This window comes from Brassica napus, chromosome A7 (assembly GCF_020379485.1).
Source record: "Brassica napus cultivar Da-Ae chromosome A7, Da-Ae, whole genome shotgun sequence".
Taxonomy (NCBI): domain Eukaryota; kingdom Viridiplantae; phylum Streptophyta; class Magnoliopsida; order Brassicales; family Brassicaceae; genus Brassica; species Brassica napus.
This window is the reverse complement of record NC_063440.1, coordinates 24659726-24685802: the sequence shown is the minus strand read 5'-3', so window position 1 is coordinate 24685802 and position 26077 is coordinate 24659726. Positions and strand designations below refer to the sequence as shown.

At 31.6% G+C, this 26077-nt stretch overlaps 4 protein-coding genes and 1 long non-coding RNA gene across 6 annotated transcripts; 3 read left to right on the top strand and 2 right to left on the bottom strand.

The window, feature by feature from the left end:
* Window positions 1-846: 846 nt before the first annotated feature.
* LOC106406461 lies at window positions 847-2959 on the bottom strand. Its single transcript, XM_013847133.3, has 6 exons — window positions 2746-2959; window positions 2078-2345; window positions 1903-1958; window positions 1728-1806; window positions 1504-1642; window positions 847-1424 (listed from the first exon to the last, which is right to left on the bottom strand). The coding sequence occupies exons 2-6, from the start codon at window positions 2230-2232 to the stop codon at window positions 1119-1121; spliced, it is 735 nt and encodes a 244-aa protein (XP_013702587.2). The 5' UTR covers window positions 2233-2345; window positions 2746-2959; the 3' UTR covers window positions 847-1118.
* A 471-nt stretch (window positions 2960-3430) lies between these two features.
* LOC106356410 lies at window positions 3431-5970 on the top strand. 2 transcript variants are annotated; one of them, XR_001272080.3, is made up of 6 exons: window positions 3431-4307; window positions 4404-4500; window positions 4593-4712; window positions 4821-4929; window positions 5133-5376; window positions 5662-5970. It is a non-coding gene; the product is annotated as an uncharacterized LOC106356410 (long non-coding RNA). The 2 variants fall into 2 exon arrangements; XR_001272079.3 differs by having other exon boundaries at window positions 3439-4307; window positions 4593-4686.
* A 1990-nt stretch (window positions 5971-7960) lies between these two features.
* Window positions 7961-12614, bottom strand: LOC125576335 (CLAVATA3/ESR (CLE)-related protein 17-like). The gene has a single exon (XM_048736145.1). The coding sequence runs from the start codon at window positions 11636-11638 to the stop codon at window positions 11354-11356; it is 285 nt and encodes a 94-aa protein (XP_048592102.1). The 5' UTR covers window positions 11639-12614; the 3' UTR covers window positions 7961-11353.
* A 5496-nt stretch (window positions 12615-18110) lies between these two features.
* On the top strand, window positions 18111-19271 carry LOC125576334 (MLP-like protein 31). The gene is made up of 2 exons (XM_048736143.1): window positions 18111-18457; window positions 18686-19271. Exons 1-2 carry the CDS (start codon window positions 18259-18261, stop codon window positions 18961-18963), a joined length of 477 nt encoding a protein of 158 aa, XP_048592100.1. The 5' UTR covers window positions 18111-18258; the 3' UTR covers window positions 18964-19271.
* A 1239-nt stretch (window positions 19272-20510) lies between these two features.
* Window positions 20511-21616, top strand: LOC106405448 (MLP-like protein 31). The gene is made up of 2 exons (XM_048736144.1): window positions 20511-20912; window positions 21160-21616. Exons 1-2 carry the CDS (start codon window positions 20714-20716, stop codon window positions 21432-21434), a joined length of 474 nt encoding a protein of 157 aa, XP_048592101.1. The 5' UTR covers window positions 20511-20713; the 3' UTR covers window positions 21435-21616.
* Window positions 21617-26077: the final 4461 nt, after the last annotated feature.

Here is a 26077-nt window from a genome sequence, read left to right as displayed (position 1 = left end):
ATGCTTTCATTGTCTATCTTGTGTTTATGCTTTTGTGTTTAACCTCTTTTGTTTTCATTATCATATCCTAAATCATTGTCATATTTAGAAATTTAACTGGGTGTGTATCCATTCTCCATCATTTATGTGAATTTTAAAATGATAACTTAAACTTTTGTTAGACTCCTTTTATTACTACCCACACTCCTAGGTTTTGAGTCTTCCAAATACACTGTAAATTAAAAAAAAAAATTTGTTAGTTTTGTGTTTTTTTTGTACTCATTCAAACAAGAAAAAAAAAGTAGAGTAATCAATCGAAATGCATAGAAAGTGGTTAGAATCTGAGAACTGTTTTTTTTTCTTCAGATCGGTTCGGATCTAGGGGGATAGGGGATTCGGATCAGTTTTCTATTTTATCATTTTTATGAAATCCAAAACATAACCAAATTACAATATAATTCAGATTTTGGTTTGCGTTCTAAACCAAAACCGATAAAAAACAAAACCCAAGTTAACCTAAAACTGAAAAATATTTGAGTACTTTTTTTAATTCAGTTTTGTAAATTAGTATTTTAGGTTTCAGCCATTCAATTTTCGACTAGGTTTCGATTTTTTGGATTTAGAAAAAATAGAACCGTTCAAGTTTTTGTAAATTTTAGTCTGGTTTTGCCCAGGGAATCACATCTTCGTACTTCCTAAACTAGCCTAGAGTCAGAACTGACTTCAGTAGTATTGAGTTCTCCTCTTTCCATTTCTATGCTTAGCGTTTGTAAGATGGAACGTTTCCATTTGGTATCTAAGCTTAATACTCTTTCATGGATCCAGCTCTTATTGATTCAATTGTACTATTGTTTATGCTCGTTGAAAGATCTAAGACAGAGACGCACATGTAATGTACTGGTTCTCTAAAAATTACAAGCTACTTTCAATGTATCCAAGAAAGAAAACAAAAGTACTGGCTCTCTAAAGAATACAAGCGACTTGTTTTGGTTTCCATACATATACATTGAAGATAAGATCACTACAAAGGTAACTAGCTATGTCGGCTGATTAATGAGCTCAGTGAAACCGTGGTTTCTCTGAACCAAGAATGTGGCAGTAGTTCCACAACTACTCAATATATATTTGGTATTGTGGAACTACTGAAGAAGCTTATTGCAAGTCCCAACGCCAATGGCTGCAGCGAGATGCCAACCGGCGTGAATGAATGGTGTTTCAGGGAAAAGATCGTCAGCTATGAACAAAGCTCCGCCCAACAATGTAGACATCTTGTGTACGTTATGAGCAGTTTTCAAATCAGGATCCTTTAAGGCTCTTTTCGCAAATGCTACCTCCATCATTCCGGTGTGAACAGCTGAAACCACGAGAGGCTGGAAGGGTAGAGCCAAAGCCGATGCAGCCATCAAGAACTTTGGATTCTCTTCCCTAAGAGCCCTTGATAGACACTGCACAATATTGTTCCAATTAGTCTTGTAAACGGTAGTATCTACGTATGTTCAATGTGCAAAGAAGTAAAAGACTTACTACTGTGGCTGTGGCTATCATTGTGTAATCAGCCCATCTTAGGTACTTCCTCAACTTCCCTCTCGAAGAATGATACAAACTCGAAGCGACTCCAACTCCGATTAAGGAGTTTGCATACACTTTCATGTTCAGGTTTTTCCTATATATCGCATTTTTTCTCCATATTGGTTACTTTTACAGGAATAATATACTGAAATTATATGGAACAAGAAAGAATGATTTACCTTGGGGTCTGCATACCGAGGAAAATGAAAGGGAGCGATGTGATGACATTAGCAGCTGTTTCTAAGAGACTCTGATCACCTGTTGTTATAGGTGTTAACACACATGGATTGAATATCAAAAGATGGATACAACTTACTGATCTTCAAAAAGAAAGGAAAAAAGATGAAAAGATACCGTGGATGCAGCAGTGGATAGGTCTCAGGCATGGTGGCCTTTGTTGCCAGACACGTCTGCAGAAGATAAAATAATAAGAGCAAAGGAATCAAACATCTAACCTCAGACACAGTGAACAAACATGTCCTTAACATCTCAATATGTTAACGATTTATTATTTAGCCGATAAACTTACTCAATGAATAGACTCTGCTTTGTTCCTGCATCTGAGGATTGAAAGCTAGATACTTGGCTGATACCCTCGAATGCGAAAGGCGAATGGGACACCACATGAACCCCGTGGAGACCCTCAAGGGATTTGCTCGTCTTCGATACGCTTTGAGGGCTCATGTGGAAAAAAAATTCAAGATCACAACACAAAAATCTCAGCTAGCCAGCAAAAACGACTTGCTGGTCTAGCCTAGGCCTGTTGCTACTGCTCGATTCAGCTGTTGGCTGCTTCTCTGATCACCACAAGAACCAAAAAAAAAAAAACACATTCGTTTTTTTAGGTAAATTGAAAATTGATTGTAATCAAACACATTCATCACTGAATCAACAAGATTAACAGATTGTTGGTTGATCTGTTAGTCTTGAAACTGTATTTTGCCAGATAGAAATTAGGTTTTTGTCACCTAAATTTAGAATACTCAATTGTCACCAGCTTTTTTCGGCTAATATACTCAATTGATCAGGAAAGCATGCACAGATTCAAAATCGATACGAATCGAGCAAGTTCGATTATACAACTGTTCCAGGAGAAAAACGAGACGACGCAAAGTCCGATATAGAGTCAGCGATACATACAGATTCAGCTCAGCTAGAGAGGAACAAGCGATAGATTTTGAGAGCAGAGAAACAAACCTTGAGATCGTATATACGCGGAGAGATTGATGACGATGCTGGAACAAAATAAAACGCGGATGATAGTTGTTGTAACAGAGAGAAGAGCTGGGAGGAAGATGACAGTGAGATAGAGAGATGATGAGTCACGCGAATCTTCTTCTTTGACTCCAAAGGCATATTCTCTTCCTCTTTCTCCAATCATATAACAGTCGGCTGGTTCTCGTACCGGATCCCGGTTTAATTCGCTCTAATTTATAGTCTGAGATATTTATTGGGTCGAACATGGGTTGGGCCTAGTCTTTCTGCTCTACTGGGCTGAGGCAAAGTGTATTTTACATTCATGTATTCTACGTGCAACATACGAATTTGATAACATTGTGCGACTATCATAGAAAAGTGATGTGGTGAAAATATACACATATGCTTTTTACATTCAAAATTATGTATTAAAAATGTTTTTTTTTGTTTAGTTAGAGTTCAAATAATATATTAGGATAAACGCATTGTGTAAGAACTTTCCGACGTATCTACAAAAGCACAAAAAAAATTATACTATACCAAGTGATCTGAGTGTCGATTCTTGTAGATGACGGAATTATGCGAATTAATGGAGAAACAGCTTACAATAGATCTACAACATCATACAATACTAAAAGGGGAATTTCCTCAAAATCTAGCTATGCCACGTCATCAAAAATATTCAACCAATCAGAACATTTTATTTTTGGGTTTGGGCTTAAAGTTTTGTTTAGGTATGGGCTTAAAGTTCAGTTACTCCAAAAGTCGAAACCCTAAATCAGATTAATCAAAAAAATGGAAGTCGTCTCTCCTATTCCTTCATCGGAGTCAGCGACGCCTGAGGTCCATAAGTCGTATTTTCAAGCACTAGCCATTACTGGAGTCGGTTTAGATATCTCTCCACCGCCGCCAGGGCATTGATTCTTCCTTCTACTTCAGCCCTCTTGAAGCGATCAGTTTGATTCTGTGATTGTTGATGAGCAGAAGTAAGGCGGAAGTGAGACTACTATTACAAGATTGGTACCTTCTAACTCCATCTCTAATCTGGAAAGCGTTAAAACCGAGCCTGGTGAGACAGATTCATCTCAGCGTAGTTTCGTTTCCTCCATGACTTCTAAGCAAGCCTACAAGAAAGATATCCTTATTTCCTCTCAGAAAGTTTCTTCATTTCCAAGTTTTCTCAGAATTCTATTTTTCCTGTCTTTGCTCATGGATTACTACACAATTGTTGTGCTGGATCTGCTGCTTCTATTATTAGGAAGATCTGTTTTTTTCTTTTGTTTTTTTCTTACCAGTGGACTAATTTAAGACCTCTGGAGACCTGTGTTTGTATGAATTTAGGACTTATCAGTCAAACTGAGTTTTGACTAGCATCTCCTCATCTAATTGCATTTGCTTAGCCTTGGCTTTGACTTTGTGAGTGATACGAAGAGGAGTTTGTGGCACATTCTGCTGCTGTCAACTGTCTAAAGATCGGAAGGAAATCATCCAGGGTTCTGGTCACTGGTGGGGAAGATCACAAGGTCAATCTCTGGGCTATTTGTAAGCCCAACGCCATCCTGGTCAGTTCTTTCTTCCCTTCTACTGCTTCTCTTGATGTAATGTAGTAGCGTGGTCTCTCTTTTACTGAGTGTCTATCTTATCTGTTTTGTGGCCAGAGATTCAGTTACCTTTGATGCTTCCGAGGTCTTAGTTGCAGCAGGAGCTGCTAGCCAGAACAATCAGTCTCGCAAGAGAAAAGAACTTGACAAGAAGGTGAGATACAAGTTATAATTTTGTATGTTGAAAGAAATTATATCTTACGTTTATTGGACATTTCTCATAACTCATTGTTGATATGTATGAAGATAAAAGGATGTGGAGGGATGGCACGAAAGATATGTTTCTTAAGACTAAATGTTAAAGGTTGGAGTTCTTTCAAAGAGTTCATAGACAAAGAAGGTAAGAAGGATTTGGCTGATGTTGAGGTGAACCCAGATACTGCTTCTTTTTTGTTTTTTTTTTTAAATTTCTGGCATGGCCATTGCTTCCTATTTCTTCATCGCTATACTGATTTCCTTCTTTCGCCTTTTCAGGTCACGCTTGGCGAGCTAGAAGCTGAACTTTCCGAAACCAATGTTGTAGGATGACAAGCTGCAGCGCTCTTACAATGAACTTGTGGAGTACAAGCTCCTTCTTGACAAGGTAATATGACAGAGAGTCCTCATTTGGTTCATAACTAATTTCACAGTTTTGTAGTTACTTAAAATATACTATTATAAATGATCTTTGGCCAGCACAACTTTAATGAATGTACATGATTTTCCGTGAATTGCGTATTTAAACTCTTATCTTAAAGCGTCGGATATATATCTCATGCATTCATGTGTCTGTTGTGAGTTTTTTAGGCTGGTGATCTTCTTGCTTTAGCCCATAGACATCCTTGAGGCTCCGTTTCTGCAGGAAGTACAAGATATGCAACTGTTTTACTTTTCCAAGTTGTGTGTTTCTGCAAATAGACTTATAAGCTGTCCTTTTCAACATGAGTAGCCTATTGATCCAACAAAGCAAGTAAAGCTTGGATTCCTCAATGGGCTGGTGCCACGCGATAAGTCTATGGTGTTCGGGAGGATCCTATTTCGAGCACCTAAGGTAACATCTTAATACACAGTCTGAGTTCGTTGTTGATCCCAACTCTGGGGGAAAAAGTTAACTTCTTATTTTCTACTCTTACTTCTTAAAATTAAAAGTGCAGCATTTTTCTATTGCACGAGTTTGGCTGCTTTTAATGTATATAATTTTTCCCCATAGTCTCATGCAAGTTAGAGTCTAAATTCTATATGTAGTTTATGCGTTCTCATCTGCATATGTTTATATTTGACATTGGTTCTGCCTCTAATTTTTATTCTGTTTTGTTGATCTACTAACCAAGAATAGATTTACATGGATTCCCAAATAAAGAAGTGCAAAAATTCAATACAAGATACCATGATATAGCTTTTAGTGAAGATCTTGGCAGACAAGCTCAAATGATGATTGAAGTATGTATTATCTCTTGATATATGATTGATTCTGGTGTTTTTCCTTCTGACTCATCATCATGAATTCTAAGTATTCTTTTAGATGTACAACTATTAATTTAATTTCTGGGCACGAGTGACAAGTGATAACTACGAAGATGTAGTCAGATTTTTGTATAATAGCCAACAATATACGTTTATTTATGAATATTCTATCTCAACTAAATGACTTCTCTAAATATGCGTTTAATAAGTTGGCCAATACCTCCACAAATTATCTTATCAAGGACTCTATCTTACAGAATGCATCACACGAACTCCAATTGTTAAAAAAAAAAAAAACTCAAATAACAATGAATGCTCTTTTGCCACAAAATATTTTTAAACATGTATAAGAAATTTAAAATATTTTGTATATCTTTTCATTTTCATTTTGATAAATTTTTAATAAAATGTGTGTATACTAAAAGAATCAATTTTAGATTGTTATGTTATTTAACTAACTTTAGAAAACAAATTGTAAATTGATTCATTTTTCACATTATCTAAATCAATAGGTTTAAAAATGTACCAACACATTCAATATATAAGAATGAAAAATAATTCATAATTTATATATAGAATTTCAACTGTAGTGACAAGTATTTTTGTTTTACTTACTTTTATAATAAAAATATAAAAAACACTCAAAATGTAAAATAGTTACATTAATGAAAAAAAATAAAATCTTTTTATTAGTTTATCAAACCTTTGATTTCTAATAAGAACAACATAAACAATAGTAAAAATTAAAATTGTTTAAAGTTTAAGAGTAAACTTAGGGGTGTTCAATCCAGATATCGGTTCGGTTTCGGTTCGATTTTTTTTGGTTTTCGGTATTTCGGTTAGTAAAATATAACTACCATTCTAAATCCATATTTACTTCGGTTCGGTTCGGTTTATATACCGTCAGTTTTCGGTTTATTCGGTTTTATGCCAAAAAACATAATTATTTTGTTTGAGATCATATTATATTAATTTTAGAGTCATATTGTCAACACCGTCATTTATTAAAAATATATTACATGTTCAAATAAATGAACAAAAAAGTAAAAATGCTTCTACCATCAAATAAAATAATCAAATCTATAACTAAAATCAAAGCTTGAAATTTTGAAAATGAAAATATGAAACAAAACAGAAACATGAAAGAAAAGTTTTTCCACTCTTCCATATTTAGTGTTTATTAAAGTCATACTTTTTCAATTGAAAATTTTCCATTAATTATTGTCCATCAAATTATAATCTTCATATTAATTTAGTGAAGACTAAAATAAAGCAAAAATATCAAAAAAAGACTTAGAAAATAAGATGTCTGAATTGCGATGTATTGTTATTTAGTTATAGTTCAAGTGTTTTACAAATTAAAGTTGTTTATTACTATAAAATTATGGTAATAGTTATTAACACAAATTTAACTTATTTAACAAATAAATTTTCATGTATTGTTATAAAATAGATACATATTTACATGTTTCTACTTTTAATCGGTTTGTTCGGTTTATTCGGTTTAATCGGTTATATACCAAACCATATCCAAATCCTACGGTTTTTATAAAATTATATCCATTCGGTTTATATGGTATATACCAAAACCAAACCATATTGTCTATTTCGGTTCGGTTCGGTTCGGTTCGGCACGGTTCAGTTTTACCATATTGAACAGCCCTAAGTAAACTGCATATTTTTACACGTATATAAAAATACAATATTTCTTTTAATTGATCTTCACTTACTTAACAAAGATTTAATATATCATTTTTTTTGTGATACTATTTATGTGATATATTATAATTTTTTTTGTAGTATATCATACATATGATTTGGTATGATCCTGGTGAGACAGATTCAATCCATCTTTGGTATGATTTGCAGGAAGATGAACCAAGGCCTGCTCTAAACCCCCATACCCAAGATATTCAACTCGTGCACTTAAAGATAGGAGATCACATGGTAGTCTTTCAAGCTAGAGAAGGAAATAGAGTGGCAGAAAAAAATTGCAAAGGAAGATCTCTCTTTTTTTAGAATAATTCCCCTATATTGTATTCTATTGCCAAGTTGGTTGAATGTCTTAGTGGAGGGTGATAATGTGTAAACTATTGGGTTAATGAAAAGTATGAAGGTTGAGCCAAAAAAAGAAGGAGATTAAGATATTAACATGGAAATATGGATTAGTGTTAGTTCTGATGATAGTTATGCCAAGTTGAAATAATATTTTTGTTGTAGCGCGCATATTCTTTGCATCTTAAAAAAATAATAATAAGCAAGTCGTACATATGGCAAACTAACATCATTTAAAAGTTTTGAAGAAAATATTCTTGCAAATTAAATACCTTAATTTATCTATCTCACAGATACAATATTGTGATGTTGAAAGATTTTAAAAATTGGTGATATGCATAAGAAATGAAACATTTAACAACATATTATAAATCAATGCATTTTCAAAAGTGACTTAGATTGCTAACTGTAGAGAAAACATACATACCAGAAAAGAGAAACAGTACAAATATTAGTTTTCTATAAACTGACCAAGCTAAATATTGTAATTTCATCATAATAAAGTATGAACAACATAAATATTCCACACCAAAAGCTATATTTTATAAGCAAAAGGCAAAAAACGTGTCATTAATTATCATCCAAACTTCTTTCTTTCCTCTTTTTTTTCTAAGCAAAGAAAACGAAAACGTTGACAACAGGAACAAAAAGCATATGCACGGATGTAAAGAACAGTACCATAGATTATTTCTGGTTTGGGATTAGAAATTTGGTGGCTCATATAAATTAACAAATCTATAATATATATATATGCACGTTATGTGATTAAAGGATTCGGACATTACTAATATTAATAAGGTTTACCAATTATAGTGTGAGTTCTTATAGTATATAGCGTAATCAGTCTAAGTATAGAAATATATATATAGATACAAATTACAAAGTAAATTAAATTTAACTAAATATATGGAAATAACCCGGGCATAGCCCGGGGAAGGCTCTAGTATATCTAATAGGGTGACACAGGTGATGCAGTCATGCGTGAATAATATATGTAAAATTATCGGTTGTAAAATCGTCTGTAATATTTTTCAAAGTTTGTAATAGCATAATATATTTAGTATTCAAAAAAAAAACTTTCCAACTTATCTACAAAAGTACAAAAAAAAATTATACTATACCGGATGAAATTTGATAGTACTGTGATAAAAGAAAATTAGACTATACCAGACAGTGGCGAATCTATAAATTATTTTTATCGAAGGCAAAATTTAAATATCAGTGTACAATTTTGAATATCAACAGGGACATTATAAAAAAATGGTACACAATTACATGAAAAATTTTCAAATATCGTGAAGGGGCAACTGCTCCACCCAAAATGGGCATAGCTCCGCCACTGATGCCGGATGAAATTAATTAGTATATTTACCAAAAAAATTAGTATCTATATCTATTACCCAATTAAGCAAAAGAGCTGGGGACCTAGCTACTTGTGTGCCAAAATTAACAAGAACACACATTCTTATGAAATTAATTACTCCTACTTAGGTATAATGAATGGGACATTTATGAACGAATATCTTTGACCGATACTTACGCTAGAGAATCTTTGGGACTTCTATAAAGGTAGCGTCGTAATTAAGACCGTTCCGTTATCTGTCTCGATAATACATTTATACGAGTGTGTTTATAGTCAAGAATTAAATGTAACAAAATATTTTAATCTCGTTTACACAATTCCCTATGAGTTTCTAACGTTATTGGGTCTCCGTTGGTTGACAAAACAAACCCGGTCTTAAAAATTCAAGTTTCCGTCATGTTTTCAATCTTCATTATGTCGGCTCACGATGTGTTATTTCTTTCTGATACTCTTTAACCGATTTTGTCTTGCCCTTTTCTTGAGATGACATTTGATTTTTTTTTTATCTTAATCATTGCATGCGTTTCATATATAGAATGACTTTTTTGGCCTAAATCCTTGTTATAGTTTTTTTTTTTTTGGTAAAATGTTAAAGAAGATCGTTATAGTTGTGTGTAGGCTACTTGGTCTTGGACTTCAGCCTGAGTGATTTACTGTTGTGGACTTTGCAAAGTTTTGTTTGGCAAGGAGTTTTAAACACTTAGTATGACTTATGAGATTGATCTAGCGGTGCTAAATCTAGAAGAAAAAAAAACGACTATGAACATTTATTGACGTGACTGCGTATGAAGAGGGGAACGGTAAAGAAAAGATGCAGAAAGCAATTAAGAAGATGGACAGTGTCACAGACTCACAGCCATGGCCTGACCATTTCTCTTCTCCATACGTATGATTTATACATATTAATTGATATTACCCTGGTGTCATTCAATCCCGTTATTTTCTCCATTTACTAGACATAAATGTTAAACCTGTAAAAGAAAATGCTAGATAATACTAATGAATGATACGACAAAATTTTAAAATAGTTCAAATAGAATCTAGTCAGAGAGAAATTATGGATGCTATGAATAAAGTCATAAACTATTTCTTTGATCATGTATTAATTTTTTTTCACATTCTTTTTTCACTGAACGTGAACATTTCTGGAAGAGGTTTCGCTTCTTTTTCCTTTCTTTTTAATCAGCGTAGGTAGTAAAATCACATTTAATCTGTACGAACATTTTATATATATATGGTTGAAACTTTAGTTGATATCAAAAGAATAATGACCACAATCCAATTATACTATCCCATTTGAACCGTTGGATAGGTCCAGTTTTTGTTCCTTAGTATCACGTTCTATGGTGGCAATGTTCCTCGAGACCTAGTTTGTAAATGGTTGGTATGAAGATTTCAAATTCAACATTTTCCACACAAAAAAAAACTACTTTGATATACATATGTATCGTTGAGTTTTCTAGTTGAACATAATAGTGCTAACGAATAGTCATGATGAGCAGTTGATTGATCTAATCACTGTACAAGTATTGGTAATAGTAATACTAGTATAAGAGATAATTATTCATACTAACTCATTTGCTCGCTAGGGGGTAGGTGTATGTTGAATAAAAAAGGATTTATGAAGGCAGATGTGGAAAATTAATACGAGACTTAAAGAGCTAAAAACGCCAAATGAAGAATAACACACTTATTGTGTTATGATGATTATATTAAACACAGCAACATTATACCCGCTGGTTAGTACTTAACCAATTCAATTGTTTTTTCTTTATATATGTAGATCATAAGATAATTTAATCTCCTTTATATGAAGAAAACAAACGAAAAACACCATATTTTACTAACATTTCAACGGAAAATGAAATTTAAGGAATAAGTGGTGAGTAACCTTTAAAGTTTAAACTCTTAATACTAACATTATATAGTTCCACATACCCGAACTAAGCCCTACACAAAAAGCTAAAATGTTTATATGCTCCATGAGATACAAAAAGAGGATTCTACCTTACAAAATCTATGACATTCTTGATTTTACACTAAGGGTACCTCTGCATCGCGATTAGCGTTTCACGTTTGCGTCTTGCTTGTAGCCTTCGTAGGGTGGGTGTGGAGGGTAATGGATAATAATAGCAACACGTAAAAGTTAGTTGTGGAGAGGATTGGGACCGGTGTGAACTACTCTCTTGTCGTCTCCATAAATGTTATCTTCTATATGAAAATCCCCACGAAACGGCGCCGTTGCATACACCAGAGTCTTTCTCGGCGTCGACGAGACGAAGTGACGACGAGAATCAACAGAAGCTGATGATGAGGACAAGCATATCTGAAACATGACAACTAAGAAGAAGAAGAAGAAATATTTGATGGTCATGTCCCATCTTTTACTTTTGCTTCCGTGTCTCTCTCTTCGTACCAACACGTGAGTCATCTCAGAGAAGCCACAAAACAGACGAACATGAAGACAAACAAATAACCTGGAACAGTTGAAGTCAAATGAAGCTGGAGACTTCTTCCAAAGCAAAGACAGAAGAGAGAAGATGGAATAAAAAGGGTTTGTGGAATTTAACTTTTTGTCTTGTGGGTAAAAATAAGACTTTGACTTGGTTATACTTGGTTTATTTTCGTGGTGGGTCTTCGGACCCTTCTAAGATCTGCACTGTTCTTTCCTCTAAAAGGTAAAAGCTTTTACAAGAATTCTCTATTTGTCTCGGAAGTCGTAAGCAAAGAGAGAGAGAGAGAGTGTCGTGTGTGTGGTTAGGTCTGTGGAAGAAAGTACGACAGGCGGTATTAATAACGGCTGTCACTTCTTTGCGTTTATTCGAGGGAAGAGTCTTCGAAAGCACCCTCTTCTTTTTACTGTTTCTTCTTCATTTTTTTTTATATTTTCTTTTTCTTTCAAAACATAACTAATTTCATAATAATGAACTTTGACGTACTAATAATTGTAATTGGGGTTTCTTGGTAATGTCCATGAGCTGTGCTTATAATGTTCTTTTGAGGCATTTAATTTATGTGTTAAAAGCAACTAAAACAGCTCCCTGTGTTTATAATAAATTTATATTTTAGCACCCTACCTTTTTATCGGTTTTGCGGTCAAATTACAGTATTCTTTGGACGCTCAGGTCAATATTTTAATTTATTTATTTTAGTACCATTTCTGTAATTATTTTGTGCCACCAGCATTATAGTTATAATTAGTATACATAGAATTGTACCCAAAAATAGTGTATATAGAATTGTAATAGAGTTTCTATTTAAACAAGAGAAATAAAACAATACCAAAATTTAGTAAAGCCCATTCGCCGAAAACAACAAAATAAAGCCCGTTATTTTCTGTTACAGCCTCACTGAAATTGATTCTTTTTGGCAACACTGAAATTGCGAAGTAACCAGAAACATCCGGCCCAAGATTTGAACTTTTAAATCTACTAGGGAAACATTTTTAAGTCAGCAGGGAAACAGTTTTAAATTTATTACTGAGAAACATTATAGAATAATAAAAAAAGTTTTCATCACTCAAATAGCTCTCAAAGATTGAAATGACCAAAACAGTTCATTAAAAAGTTAAATGACAATTATATATTCCTCCACTCTATATATAAAACAAATAAATATTTTTTTAAAAAATTGAAACTTTTATTTACAATTTGTTTTCTGAAAATATATTTTCAATTTTTCTGATTTTTTTTTTTCAAATTTTCTGATTTTTTATAAACGATTTTTTAACAAAAATTTATGAAGACTTATTCTTGAATTCAAGTTTAAGAAAACATTCGCGAATTTAAAATCAAAAAGACCTTCCTGAATGTGTATCATATTTTCATGAATTTAAGCTTTGATCAACTTTTATGAATATAATATTTTCTATAATTTATTAGGATATTGATAAATATGTTTAATGTCTTCATAAAATTTAGAAAAACTTTCATAAATGTGTATTTAGGAAAACCTTCATGAATATTTTACCCAATTTGAGTTATATGTTTATTTAATAAGATATTATTAAATATATATAACATTTTCCTAAAAGTTTCAAAAAATCTTAGTAAGTTTGATATCTAAATTGTATAAAGATACAATATATATTTAAAAGCATATTTATAAATTTTGAAAGATGTATATAATGAGTAATATTTTTTTTCATGAAATTTCAAATTTATTGATCAATCAAAAAGAATTTTATTTACACATCAGTCACCTACTATGTAAGATTTTTTTAATATGAAGTATAAAATCAGAAACTAAATCGTAATTTGATACCATCGCTGCAATAACCCCCCAGCTTGTGATCAGACCAATACTTGAGAGAACAAATCATGTTCCTCATGGCTTTATCAATGAGTCTGCGTAGTTGCTCCGTTGAATTATGTTTCGTTGATACCTTCTTCCATTTCTCTCCCACCATATGTTGTAAACTACCATATGAAACAATAGGCTTGCTAAGCAAGAGTCTACTCCATTTCTCCCCATTCTCTGCAAACGCTGTAATGTTCACCACCAATCCAAGTTAATACTGTTGCCTACAAGTCTACAAGCAACGCTCACCTAAACCGTGTAAAAGTAGGGGCAAGCAAAGGAAAGCTGGTCTCTGGTCTCTTATCTTTTTCCACACAGTTCACACCTTTGAGTTATCCCCCATTGCCTCATTCTATCTCCCGTTAAAAGCATGTTATTAACAGCAAGCCAAAGAATAAAGGGGAAACGAGGGACGCCTTGTGGAAACCATACCACTCTGCTCCATTCCATTTTGCTCCACCTTGATTTCAATTGCTCTCAAATCTTAGAGACCGAAAACGCCGCTGTATAATCGTCTTCACCGTGCCTCCATAATATTATATCACTCCCATTCTTCGGACGAGGGACTTCAATCACGGTAATACTGTTATCATTTTGCTCCACCTTGATCTCAATTGCTCTCAAGTCTTAGAGACCGAAAACGCCGTTGTATAATCGTCCTCACCGTGCTCCATAATATTATATCACTCCCATTCTTCGGACGAGGGACTTCAATCACCATAATACTGTTATATAGAACATGAAATCGCCTGCTTCGTTGTCCTCTTATACTCCATCCATCCATTGTTACTGCATCACAGACCTTAGCATGCCTCTGCACACCAAGGAAAATAGTACCATCAGCTCCTGTAATGTCTATCAATCGACCCTGCCCCGACCAATCATCAAACCAAAAGTGACAGTTCTTGCCATCATTTACTTCAATCTTGAGGAAGTGGTACGCCACATCTCTAAGTTTTAGTAATTTTCTCCATATCCAAAATCCCTTTGACTCGTCCCTCACATCCCAAAAGGAGTTGTACTTTAACAGAATATCTTACCCAGGTGACCGACAAAGATGAATGCTAAGTAAACATGCGCCATATGAGCTTCAAGGCGAAGGCTCTGGCGGATTCTCTGAGCTTTCTCACTCTTAGACCTTCTTCATCTTTCGGATAACATAAATCCTCCCATCTAACTTTCGCCTTATGATTTTGAGTAGGAGAATCTGGTCAGAGGAATGCACTGCACATACTCTCAATAGTGTTAAGACACTTTGCTGGCAAAATGGAAGCTGAGCTCCAAAAATTAACTGTGCTAGAGATGACTCACTGGATAAGCTGAACTCTTCCTGCAAAGGACAAAGATTTGTTGGACCAGCATAGCATTCTTCTTCGAATTTTGTTATTAGAGGCTCATAGTCGTGGCTGGTGAGAGATTTAGTAGTCATTGGCATTCCCAAATAGCGAATAGGCAGAGTTCCACAATTCATGAGGATGATATTTTGTGTATTGGAGTAATATTTTTTAAAATATGCATATAAACCAAATTCATGAGGATGATATAGGAAAAAATTCCTAAATATAAAATACAATTCAAATTTAAGAAATTTATTTACACATTTATGAATGCGATTCTGAATTCGAGAAAAAAACAAATTCATAAAGATATCATACACGTTCATGAAATTTTTTCTAAACATTTGTAAAGAAAAATTGTTTTGAAAAAAAAAATTTAGAACAAAATTAAGAATAAATCAAAAAGTATTTTTGAATTTTAATATTTTAATATTTATTAATTCTATTTTATACATCTATTAAATAATTAATTAACATTATGGATAAAGATAAAATTATCATTTAAATTTTTAGTAAAACTTGTTTTGGTCACTTTGATTTTTGTACGCTTTTTTGGAAATAGAAACTAAAAAGTCTATTTAGAAAATTATGATTTTAAATCAAATATGAAACGAGTTCCAAAAAAAAAATCAAATATGAATAATACCTATATTAGTATTATTTTATTAAGTTTCAAAATGATACATGTCTCTAACAGTATGATTAATGGAGGGTTCTCATGGTGAAATTCTTAGTGTAATATAAGAAATTATATCTTGACTTTTAAGTTTTAACTAAAAAAACTAAGAACGGGCATTTAAATAAGATATTTAAGAGACGGTTTCTTATATTCCGCTAAGAACTCCACCCTAAGACCCCCCATTAATTATGCTCTATGAGAATGATTAAGTCCGGTCTCTTATTTGGGGTTCTTAACTCATGATTTAACATTTTTTTTACATTTTTTTTGGCTAAGAAACGTTTTTTATATTTCTTATTTAAAAAACGGTTTTTAACTTTTCTTAGTTAAAATCTAAGAACCGTCTTTTAGTCGAAAATAAAAACCACAGTTAAGAGATAATGATAATAAGTTTATTCTGTTTTTACGAGGTTATCTTTCTTCTATTTTCTTGTAGACTATCTTAACTAAATCAAATGATGGTGGTTGAAGGGTACGCATGGTTTGGGTTGATAAGCAATTTTGATTCGAAATTATCCCACTACATTCTATAATGTAGCTATGTAGATATGGTCTATTGTCTAAGATCTATTTGAATATCCACAAAGAGAATCCATCCGTAGACTGTATATCTGATTTTAAATTAGTTTAACCTTTTCCATAGGTCCAGAAAATTCTGAGTAAAAAAATATTTTAACCAAAGAAGACATCCTGAAATTGTAGTTTCTTCGCAGAAGATATTTTTCAGGATAAACATTAGAAAAACGTTGCATGTCAATTATTATGACAGCCCATGATCACCATGGGGCCACAAAAATTATCATGATATCGATTTTGTTATGTTTTTTGTTTTCCAACTCACCAAACACTACAAGAAATATGTACATTCTTAGCTCATGATTAACGCTATTATAGGGGTTTCATAACGTTTTCTCATCTGCTATGTCATCGGCAGCCATCATAGGTCCCCTCTCTACGATAGCGGTTTTCTTTGACGCTACTAATATTCCAATACGATAGCAATAAATGAATGCCGTTTTTAACGTAACAATAACACGTTTTTATTTTGTCACAAATTGTTTACGATTCATAATTCGAGTTATGATATGTCCTTCTACAATAGCTGTTCAGTATTCCTATATTTAATTTTGCTACAGCTTTGAAATATGTTATCATTCTCCAATTTTATTTTGATGGCGGATGACTCTCAAAATGAGGATTTAAATATAGGTTATTCTAACAAAACAATTTAAATATATTTTAAATGTTTTTATAGATTAATTGTTAGTCTTCATCATTAATAAACTGATTCTAAAAATTAAACTTTTATGGCTAAACAATAATTACACACTAAAAATGAAAAAAAAAATTATATATGGATATTTTGGTTCCACCGATTAAAAACATTATTCTTTAAAAAAAATATCTATATATATAAAAAAATGTTCGCCTCTCTCCCGTGAAGCCACGTCATCAATTCGTGCGTTCTGGGAGTGACACGTTTCCCATTTTATATTTAGGGTCAAAATAAATGAATGCAGTTAAGGGTAATTGAACCCAACACCTCTAGCACTGGTAATTTCTCTTAGAACCACTAGGCTAAAGTCACTTTTTATAAATATGTAACCGCGAAAATACTTATTATCGTGTCAGCTGGAAGTCCATGCTTCTTCTGCTTGTGGTCAGGGCCGACACTGAACTGACGTCAAGATGAAGATCGTGAAGTTAAAAACTTTGCTCCAAACAGTTTTGCAATGTTTTCAACCTTTATAACTTGATGCATATAATATATATCAAAATACATTTGTTGTACACGCTTTTATTAGTTTTGCTTTTAAAAGAAGGTATTTACAGTTATAAATGTTTTGTGCCAGTGAAGTAATGGTTGAAAAAATCTCTATACATATGTCATTTTAAAATAACACCTAACTTCTATATATAGTCAATATATATGTCCATGTTATATTCTAGAATAAATATTTTCTCTTTTAAAAATATAGAAAACAATTTTTTTAGTCTACAAGCAAATGTTGTAGAGCAAATATGCATTATACAAAATAATATATATTTAAAATCCATACATAAAAACATAAAAGTTGTTATAGGCCTCTTTATGACACATGCACACTCCACTATGAATAAGAATTAAAAAAAAACAGTATTGTCATCAAACTTTATCACAAATCCACATTTGTACATCTATAATTATGAGTTGGACAATTAGTTAATTTGATACAATACCAAAGCAAGAATAATCGAAAAACAATTATACCACCGCATACTAATAAGTAAGACAACACAGATAACCAAATTCTTGAATCTTAAAACAAATTTCAACTCGAACATTTAGTGAATATCAAATTAACTAATATCCCGCCCGTAGGGCGGACCGACCCTAGTATCAAATAGAATAATGTATAACCATTTTGTAACTCTGTTTCTATCTTGGTTATACATATTTTGAGTCCAATTTTAGAACCGATTCGTTTTAAAAAAAAAATTCTTTTACTTTATTTTTTTTACTTTTTATTTTTAATTTTTAGAGACTCTCTTTAACCTTGTGTTGGAGCTGCTCTAACTCAAATTTAATCAAATGTAACTCATGTCACCAATCAAAACTTATATTTGATGAACAAAATATCGTTCAATTTTTGGACACTTGCTCACTCATTCCTCTACAAATAGAGGCTAAAGAAATCAAAAGATAACTCACTTCTCTCCAAAAATCCTAACATTTTCCTAAAGTAAGCAAAAATCATGGCGGAAGCGACTAGTTTGGTGGGAAAGCTTGAGGCAGATGTGGAGATCAAAGCTTCTGCTGGAAAGTTCCATGACATGTTCGCAGGAAGACAAGGCGAATGGCTTAAAGCAACTCCAGGCAAGATCAAGAGTTGTGAGTTGCTAGAAGGCGACTGGGGCAAACTCGGTTCAGTGGTCATCTGGAACTACGTTCATGGTAAGTTATATGTACATTATATATTTTTAACCATTGAATTTAAACCGAAATCTGAACTGTTTTTTAAATATACAATTTCCGTTTAAGTAACAAAAGCTGGTTAGAACAGAAACAGATATCAAATCTTAATTGAAAAATCGAACAGAGTATGCCCCCCCCCCCACCCCCCACCCCCCCCCCCCCCCCCCCCCCCCCCCTATATAAGCAAAAGTTTAACAATTGGTGCAGATGGAGAGGCAGCAATGACCAAGAAGAGGGTCGAGGCAGTGGATCCCGAGAAGAACCTGATCAAGTTCAGGGTTATAGAAGGTGATATGATGAAAGATTTCAAGAGTTTTGTGTCCACAATCCAAGTGATCCCTAAACTTGGAGAGCCTGGTAGTGTTGTGAAATGGCACATGGAGTACGAGAAAATAATCGTAGACGCTGGTCACCCTGAAACTATCCTCCAGCTTGCTGTTGAAATTTCAAAAGATATCGATGAATATCTCTTGGCAGAAGAGTAGACGGTTACTCTTCGTGTGTGTTGTGTGAGTCTTTAAGTCTTTATAGTTGCAATGAATAATGTGCAATGTCCGACTTTGGGTATGAGGTGTATGGTGTGGTGTGTGTCAAGTGTCAACTCACGCGTGTATGTATTACGCCGAGTTATGTTTGAAGTTTCTTAGTTGGAATCGACGTGTAATTAAAGCTGCCTACAAGACTACTTTTAAGTTTATGTTTGCTAGTATTTGATGTACGTTTGTTAATAATAAAAGGGACATTTGGTACAATAACCTAAAAATATGATGAATATCAATAATTTTTTTAATTATGTTTATGTTTGCTACTTTAAAATTTTATTTTTTCTTTTAAAATAGAATAAAAAATAGAGTAAAATTTCTTCAACCAAACTCCATATCTTATCATTCTATGGTAGAGTATTCTATGGTAGAGTATTGAACAAATAAAAAATAAATTATTCTATTTATCAAGTAAACTCTATTATAAAATGAGATATGAAGTTAGATTGAAACATTTCTTATTCCGTACTCTATTTCTTTTTATTTTAGAGTAACAAATAGAATAGTGTTGGAGATGCTATTAGAGACGGTACAAATTTTGAAAGTCTTATTTAAAATAAAATTATTTATTTTATTTTATTTAAAATTACACATATTTTTGCTCGTTTTAGTAAGACAAATTATTACTTTAAATCAAATTAAGTTTCACTAAAATAAAAGTATATATTTATATTAAATCTATTATTAGACTTATTCATATTGTATAACATGAAATATATTTAAGATTTTATTATTATATAGACTATTTATATACATTTAACACTATGTAATAATATTAATACACATATGTATATACAAATAATTTTGGTAAGAGATCCAATCAAGTGGAAGCTTCATTGGAATGTTTCAAAAGCAGGTTCACCGATCTGACTCTGTCCAAAATTGTGAGTTATAGGAAGACCACTCGAAAAATAAAAGAGAAATTTTCTATGATAATCTTAAAAAGGTTTTTTGTCACAAATATAATTTTCAAAGATTCTAATGATCAAAAATATTTAATTAAAAAAGTAAAATATACATTTATACTTTTAGAATTAATTAATATATACTTATAGTTTAGAGTTAAGGGTGAAGTTTTGGGAGTAACTTTAAAATTTTTAAAAATAAAAATAAAAATTTTTAAAAACAGTTTCAAAAAGTATTTTTGAATTAAAAATAATAATTTTAAAAATAATAATTTTTATGTGTTTATAGATAAGTTTGAATTTGAAAACATATAATTTAAAACTATATTTTTTTTTTATTTGTATTTATACATCTAAGGTATAAATGTCTTTTGCCTCAATAATGAAATTTATTTTAGTCATTTTCCTCATTAAAACTATTTTTGTGATAGAAATTTAAAAATATCTATTTGAGAAAGTTACCAAAAATAAAAATATTATATTTTAAAGATTTACCTTATAAAGTATTTAGAAAATAATTATTTAAAAATAAAATAGATAATATTATTTTAAATTATATTCTTTAAACTTTAAATTATAGACACTAAATCCTAACTACTAACCCTACTGCTATTTTTCTTCTTATATGTTATTTTAAAAATAAAAACATGTTTTAGTAGTGTACTATAAAAAAAAATTATTCTTTGACAGTTGCTCACTCTTCCTCTACATATAGAGGCTAAATAAAACATGAATATAACTCACTCCTTTCCAAAAGTCCTAACTTTTTATTTAAGTAAGCAAAAATCATGGCAGAAGCGGCTAATTTGGTGGGAAAGCTTGAGGCAGATGTGGAGATAAAAGTTTCTGCTGAAAAGTTCCATCACATGTGGGCAGGAAGAGTACACGATCTGCCCAAAGCAACTCCAGACAAGGTCCAGAACTGTGAGCTACAGGAAGGCGACTGGGGAAAAGTCGGTTCAGTGGTCATCTGGAGCTACGTTATTGGCAAGTCATTGTATCTCTATAATATTTTATTAAAACTATTGGATTCTAAACCGAAATCTAAACTATTTTTTTTGTAAATGTACAATTGCAATGTGAATCTAATAGTAACAGAAAGGCTTAGAGCCGAAACAGAGATTAAATTTTGATTGACAAGTCGATGAGAGTCTTATGCTTATAAAAATAACATTACGTTGATTCGTAAATGCCCTAACAACCTATATAAATAAAAAGTTAACAATTGATGCAGATGGAGTGGCAATAGTGTGTAAGGATAGGGTCGAGGAGGTGGAGCCGGAGAAGAACCTGATCACGTTCAGGGTTATAGAAAGTGATCTGTTGAAAATGTACAAGAGTTTTGTGAGCACGATCCAGGTGACCCCTAAGCATGGAGGGCCTGGTGGTATTGTGCACTGGGACCTTGAGTACGAGAAAGTCAGCGAAGAAGTTGATCACCCTGAAAGTCACCTCCAGTTAAGTGTTGAAGTGTCAAAAGATATCGATGAATATCTCTTGACAGAATAATAGATGATTACTCTTCGTGTGTTTGTTAAGTTTGTGCATCTTTGTGTCTTCGAAGCTTTCAACAAATAATGAGCTGTGTCCGAGTTTGGGTAAGAGGTATATGTTGGTGACTTGGTGTGTGTCGACTCATCCGTGTATGAATAATATTACGGCCGAGTTATGTTTGAAGTTTTTAATTTGAATCGATGTGTAAAAGAAGTAAAGCTCCCTACAAGACTACTTCAAGTTTATGTTTGCTGGTATTTGATGTACGTTTGTGATAATAACAAAGGGACATATTTTAAATAAGAAGAGGTGAAAAAGGGGAAGAGTTATCATTATAATTAAGGAGAAAAGTTGAAGTTATCTATTGCATTGATGTCATCATAAGTCTTACTAAGAATTTCAACCTTTGAAATCCTACCCCTCCATCAAACGAGACTTAGGAGCATCATTTTGCTCAATGCCATTACTATCGTCTATGGAAAGTGTGTTTACTAGAACAGAGACAAGTTTTATAAGCTGGTAGTAATATCGCGGTCGTTAAAGAAGTTGAAGGGATCATGGATCCTGCAGCTTTTGAGTATTGTGAGATTCCTCGTGGCTGAAACGCGTAACTCAGGGATTGAGTTAGGTTTTTAGGTTAGCTTAGGTTATCTGCGATTCCGTTTACACCTTTTATGTATCAGTGTATCTACTCAGACATGTGTCATTGCCTCTCTTTGGTGCAGAGAAGAAATAGATTGTGCCTCCATTTCAGACAAGGGTACCGCTTCTCGACCTTATAGTGGTGAGATCGAGGAAAGACGCATCTACACACTACACTATTGGAGAAGTGAAACAAGACTCTTGCATCAGATCAATTGACTTTCACAAGTTTCACGAGGCGAGCCTTTACTTTTGTTCCTCTGAGACTAGCTTCAAATGCAACCTTCATATCATACCTAAGCTCCATGGAAGAAATAAAATCTCTAGTAGCTAGCCACAGATAAACTAGAACGTGATCCATCAAAATCAACAAAAATAATTTTCGATTTGATTAATACCAATTGTCCCTAGACTTTACACAATATATATATAATATTAAAATCAATATCCATCGTGACTTTACCAAATAAGTTTTCAAAACTTTGTCTACGCGGGCCATCAAGGCCGGCTCAACATTCTTAGGGGCCCTAGGGCAAAAAAAAAAATTTATCCTCTAAATTTTATATACATATAATGTTTAAAATATTTAAAATTTAATATGTAATATTTTGTATATATTTTTAATGAAAATAAAAACTATATATATATCAAATAATTTTGGGCCGTTTTTATTTTGATTTATTATATTTATAAATTTTTTATATATAAAAATATAGATTTATAAAAAAATTGGGCCCTTTAATTATTATTATACGGAGGGACACGGACTTGGGCCCGGGACGATCGCACCGCTTGTCCCCCCAACTGAGCCGGCCCTGCGGGCCATGGTAGACATTATCTTTTATCATATACCGAAAGGAGATATTATTATAATAATGAAGTTTGATAAGTATGTTTATTTGATCAAAAGTCAAACTGTGACCTGTGGGTTAGTGAACAAACACATGAAACTAAATTCCGGACCTTAAATCAGAATGGGGGATACAGGTCCCGGATAAACATCTTTTTCAACCGATACACTAGAGTTTATCCCGCACACCGTGCGGCTATATTTTCATTTTATAAATATTTAATTTTGATATTATTATATAAATTTAAATATACAATTTATATCTTAATATTATGTATTTTATAACTCTTTAGTTTTATTGTTTAGGTTTCTTATTACTTTATTAATATAGGGTTTTGTTTTATACATTTTACATTTTTTATTACGTTTTCGAATTTTCATAATTTGAAATAATCAAATAAAAAATATTCTTCAACATATGATTTTTGAAAATATATAGCTGTAGAAATAAATTTTTAACATATGTTAATAGCTTCATTTGTATAAAAAAAATCTGACATGATTAACAAATTTGAACCCGTTTTAGTGGTAGATGATAATTTATTTAAATAAAAGTATTATATTACTTAATTACGAAATTAATTAATGCAATATTTAATAAAAATTATTTAAAAATTTAGTAGGATTTTGTTAGATTTTGTTATAACTGAAGATAAAATTCAAATCTATAGTTAAAATTCATTTATTATTAATATTCCTATTAATAATTATATCATATTATATGATTAATGAAATAGTCCTAGTAGACTTCTAAATAGTAGATAAAAATGGTACTGAGAAGATTTAAATGAAAGTATTATATTACTTAATTACGAAATTAATTAATGCAATATTTAATAAAAATTATTTAAAAATTTAGTAGGATTTTGTTAGATTTTTTTCAACAGATTTTGTTATAACCGAAGATAAAATTCAAATCTATAGTTAAAATTCATTTATTATTAATATTCCTATTAATTATTATGTCATATTATATGATTAATGAAATGGTCCTAGTAGACTTCTAAATAGTAGATAAAAATGGTACTTATCTTTTAATAGAGAAGATACTTATTTATCTTTTAAAATAATGAAATAAAAACGTGTAATCCATTTACGGAATATATCTTATCTATCGTTTAAAATAATGATCGTTTAGAGATTATCCATAAATAAAATACCATATATATTAATTGAAAAGCATTACAACTTCTTTTTATAGTCACATGTCATCACCATGATAATTCATAGAATCTTTAGAGAAATAGGTTTTCCATCTAATTATATAATAAATTTTTTATTAAACTAACCATAAATTCATTATTAATATTATTTATTATTTATTTAAATAAAAGTTATAGAATTGCCTAATGTGTCTAAAGTATATATGACAATTAATGATTTTGAATAATAAAGACTTGATAAAAATTAGTGTATCTTCTATCATATTTGTTTAATTTTAAACTATTAAAATAAATTAAACAACCATATTAATTATATAATAAAAATTTAGATTTTTTGTATATATTATATTTTGAATTTTTTAAAACGACTAAAAATTACTAAAATTGTTAAAAGTCTCGTATTCAAATTTTGTGATCCATGGTTTAATTTTTTTGTTATAACAAGATACAATTGATTACAAAATAATATAAATAAAAAGTCTAATCTAATTAATTATTAATATTTAAATATATATATATATCGTTTTAAACTAAATTATATACCATATAAATATGTAAATATTTTAATTTCAAAATTTACTTTGAACAATTTCTTTTGATAAAAGCTTTGAACAAACATTGACAACTTAATTTAAAAAAATAAATTACTGAAACTATTAATCCCACAATGAACATTTTGTTATCAATAATTTAAAGTTTTTGCTACAAAATATACAAAAGATCAAAAAACATATGAGTAAAAATCATCATTTAGTAGAATATTAAAAATATGCTATATACGTTAATATCATTTAAATTTAAAATTTATATATCATATCAAATAGGAAAAAAATATTGTTTGGATTAATAAAATTTATATGTTCACACCAATTTAATTATATATGTAATAGTTACTGAATTTTTAATTATTCAATATATATCTGTTATTTCATAATATGTAAAAAACATATAATACATAATATAATTTTTATATATAATGTTTATGCCGCACAAGGCGCATATCTTAAAGCGCAAAACGCATATCTTAAAACGCAAAGCGCATATCTTAGCCTAGTACTTATTATTTTGGGAAAATTTTACTTTTACACTTTGTTTGGTACCATTATTCAATTTTACCACCAATCAAAGGACATTTTCATAAATGCCACATTCATTAATGTGTAAAAGACTAGACTAACCCTTACCTTATCCTCAACATATCTTCCTCTTTCTCGCTCGCCGAGATCCATCGTCTCCATCAAGCTTCGCCGTCGAGATTTCATCAAGTTTCGTCGTCGTCTTCATCGAACCTTTCCGTCGTCGTCTTCATCAAACCTTTCCGTCGTCATCTTCATCAAGCTTTGCCGCCGTCGGCTTCATCGAGCCTTGCCGCCGTCGGCTTCATCGAGCCTTGCCGCTGTCGTATTCACCGAGTTCTGCTGTCGTCATCTTCATCAAGCTTTAGTGTGTTGTTTCTGGTTTCTTAATGGATTGCTATGTGATCAAGCATGTGATAGAGAATATCCAGAGCCACTTTTTCATGACTATCATGTTAAACTATCAGATTTTCAATCATACACACGTTTGAATTGATGATGAGTTTCAGTCTTTCAATCACACAAACACACATTTAGACGAGCTTTCTTATTTGTTTAGTATTATCTAATCATATATAGATTCCTTAAAGTTTGGATATTTAATTGATGTGTTCGTTAATCCAATCAAATGTGTATATTTTCTTTTTATCATTCTCTATAAATCTTTGATTTTCTAGTTAATTTTTGCATGTTGGATAAGTTTGAGCTAGTTTTGTCTGCCAGATTCATGATTTTGAATGAAAGTTTATACATTTTTCTGATTTATGTTGATCTATGATGCTTTTGATTTGATTAGTATATGTTCTAGCTTGGTCTGTCAAGGTTTGATTCTCTAGACAGTTGATTTGATTTAGAGTATAATCAATAGGTCACTTTTTATTGTGTGATTTTATATTGTTCGTCTGTTATGAAACTAATTTGATTTGT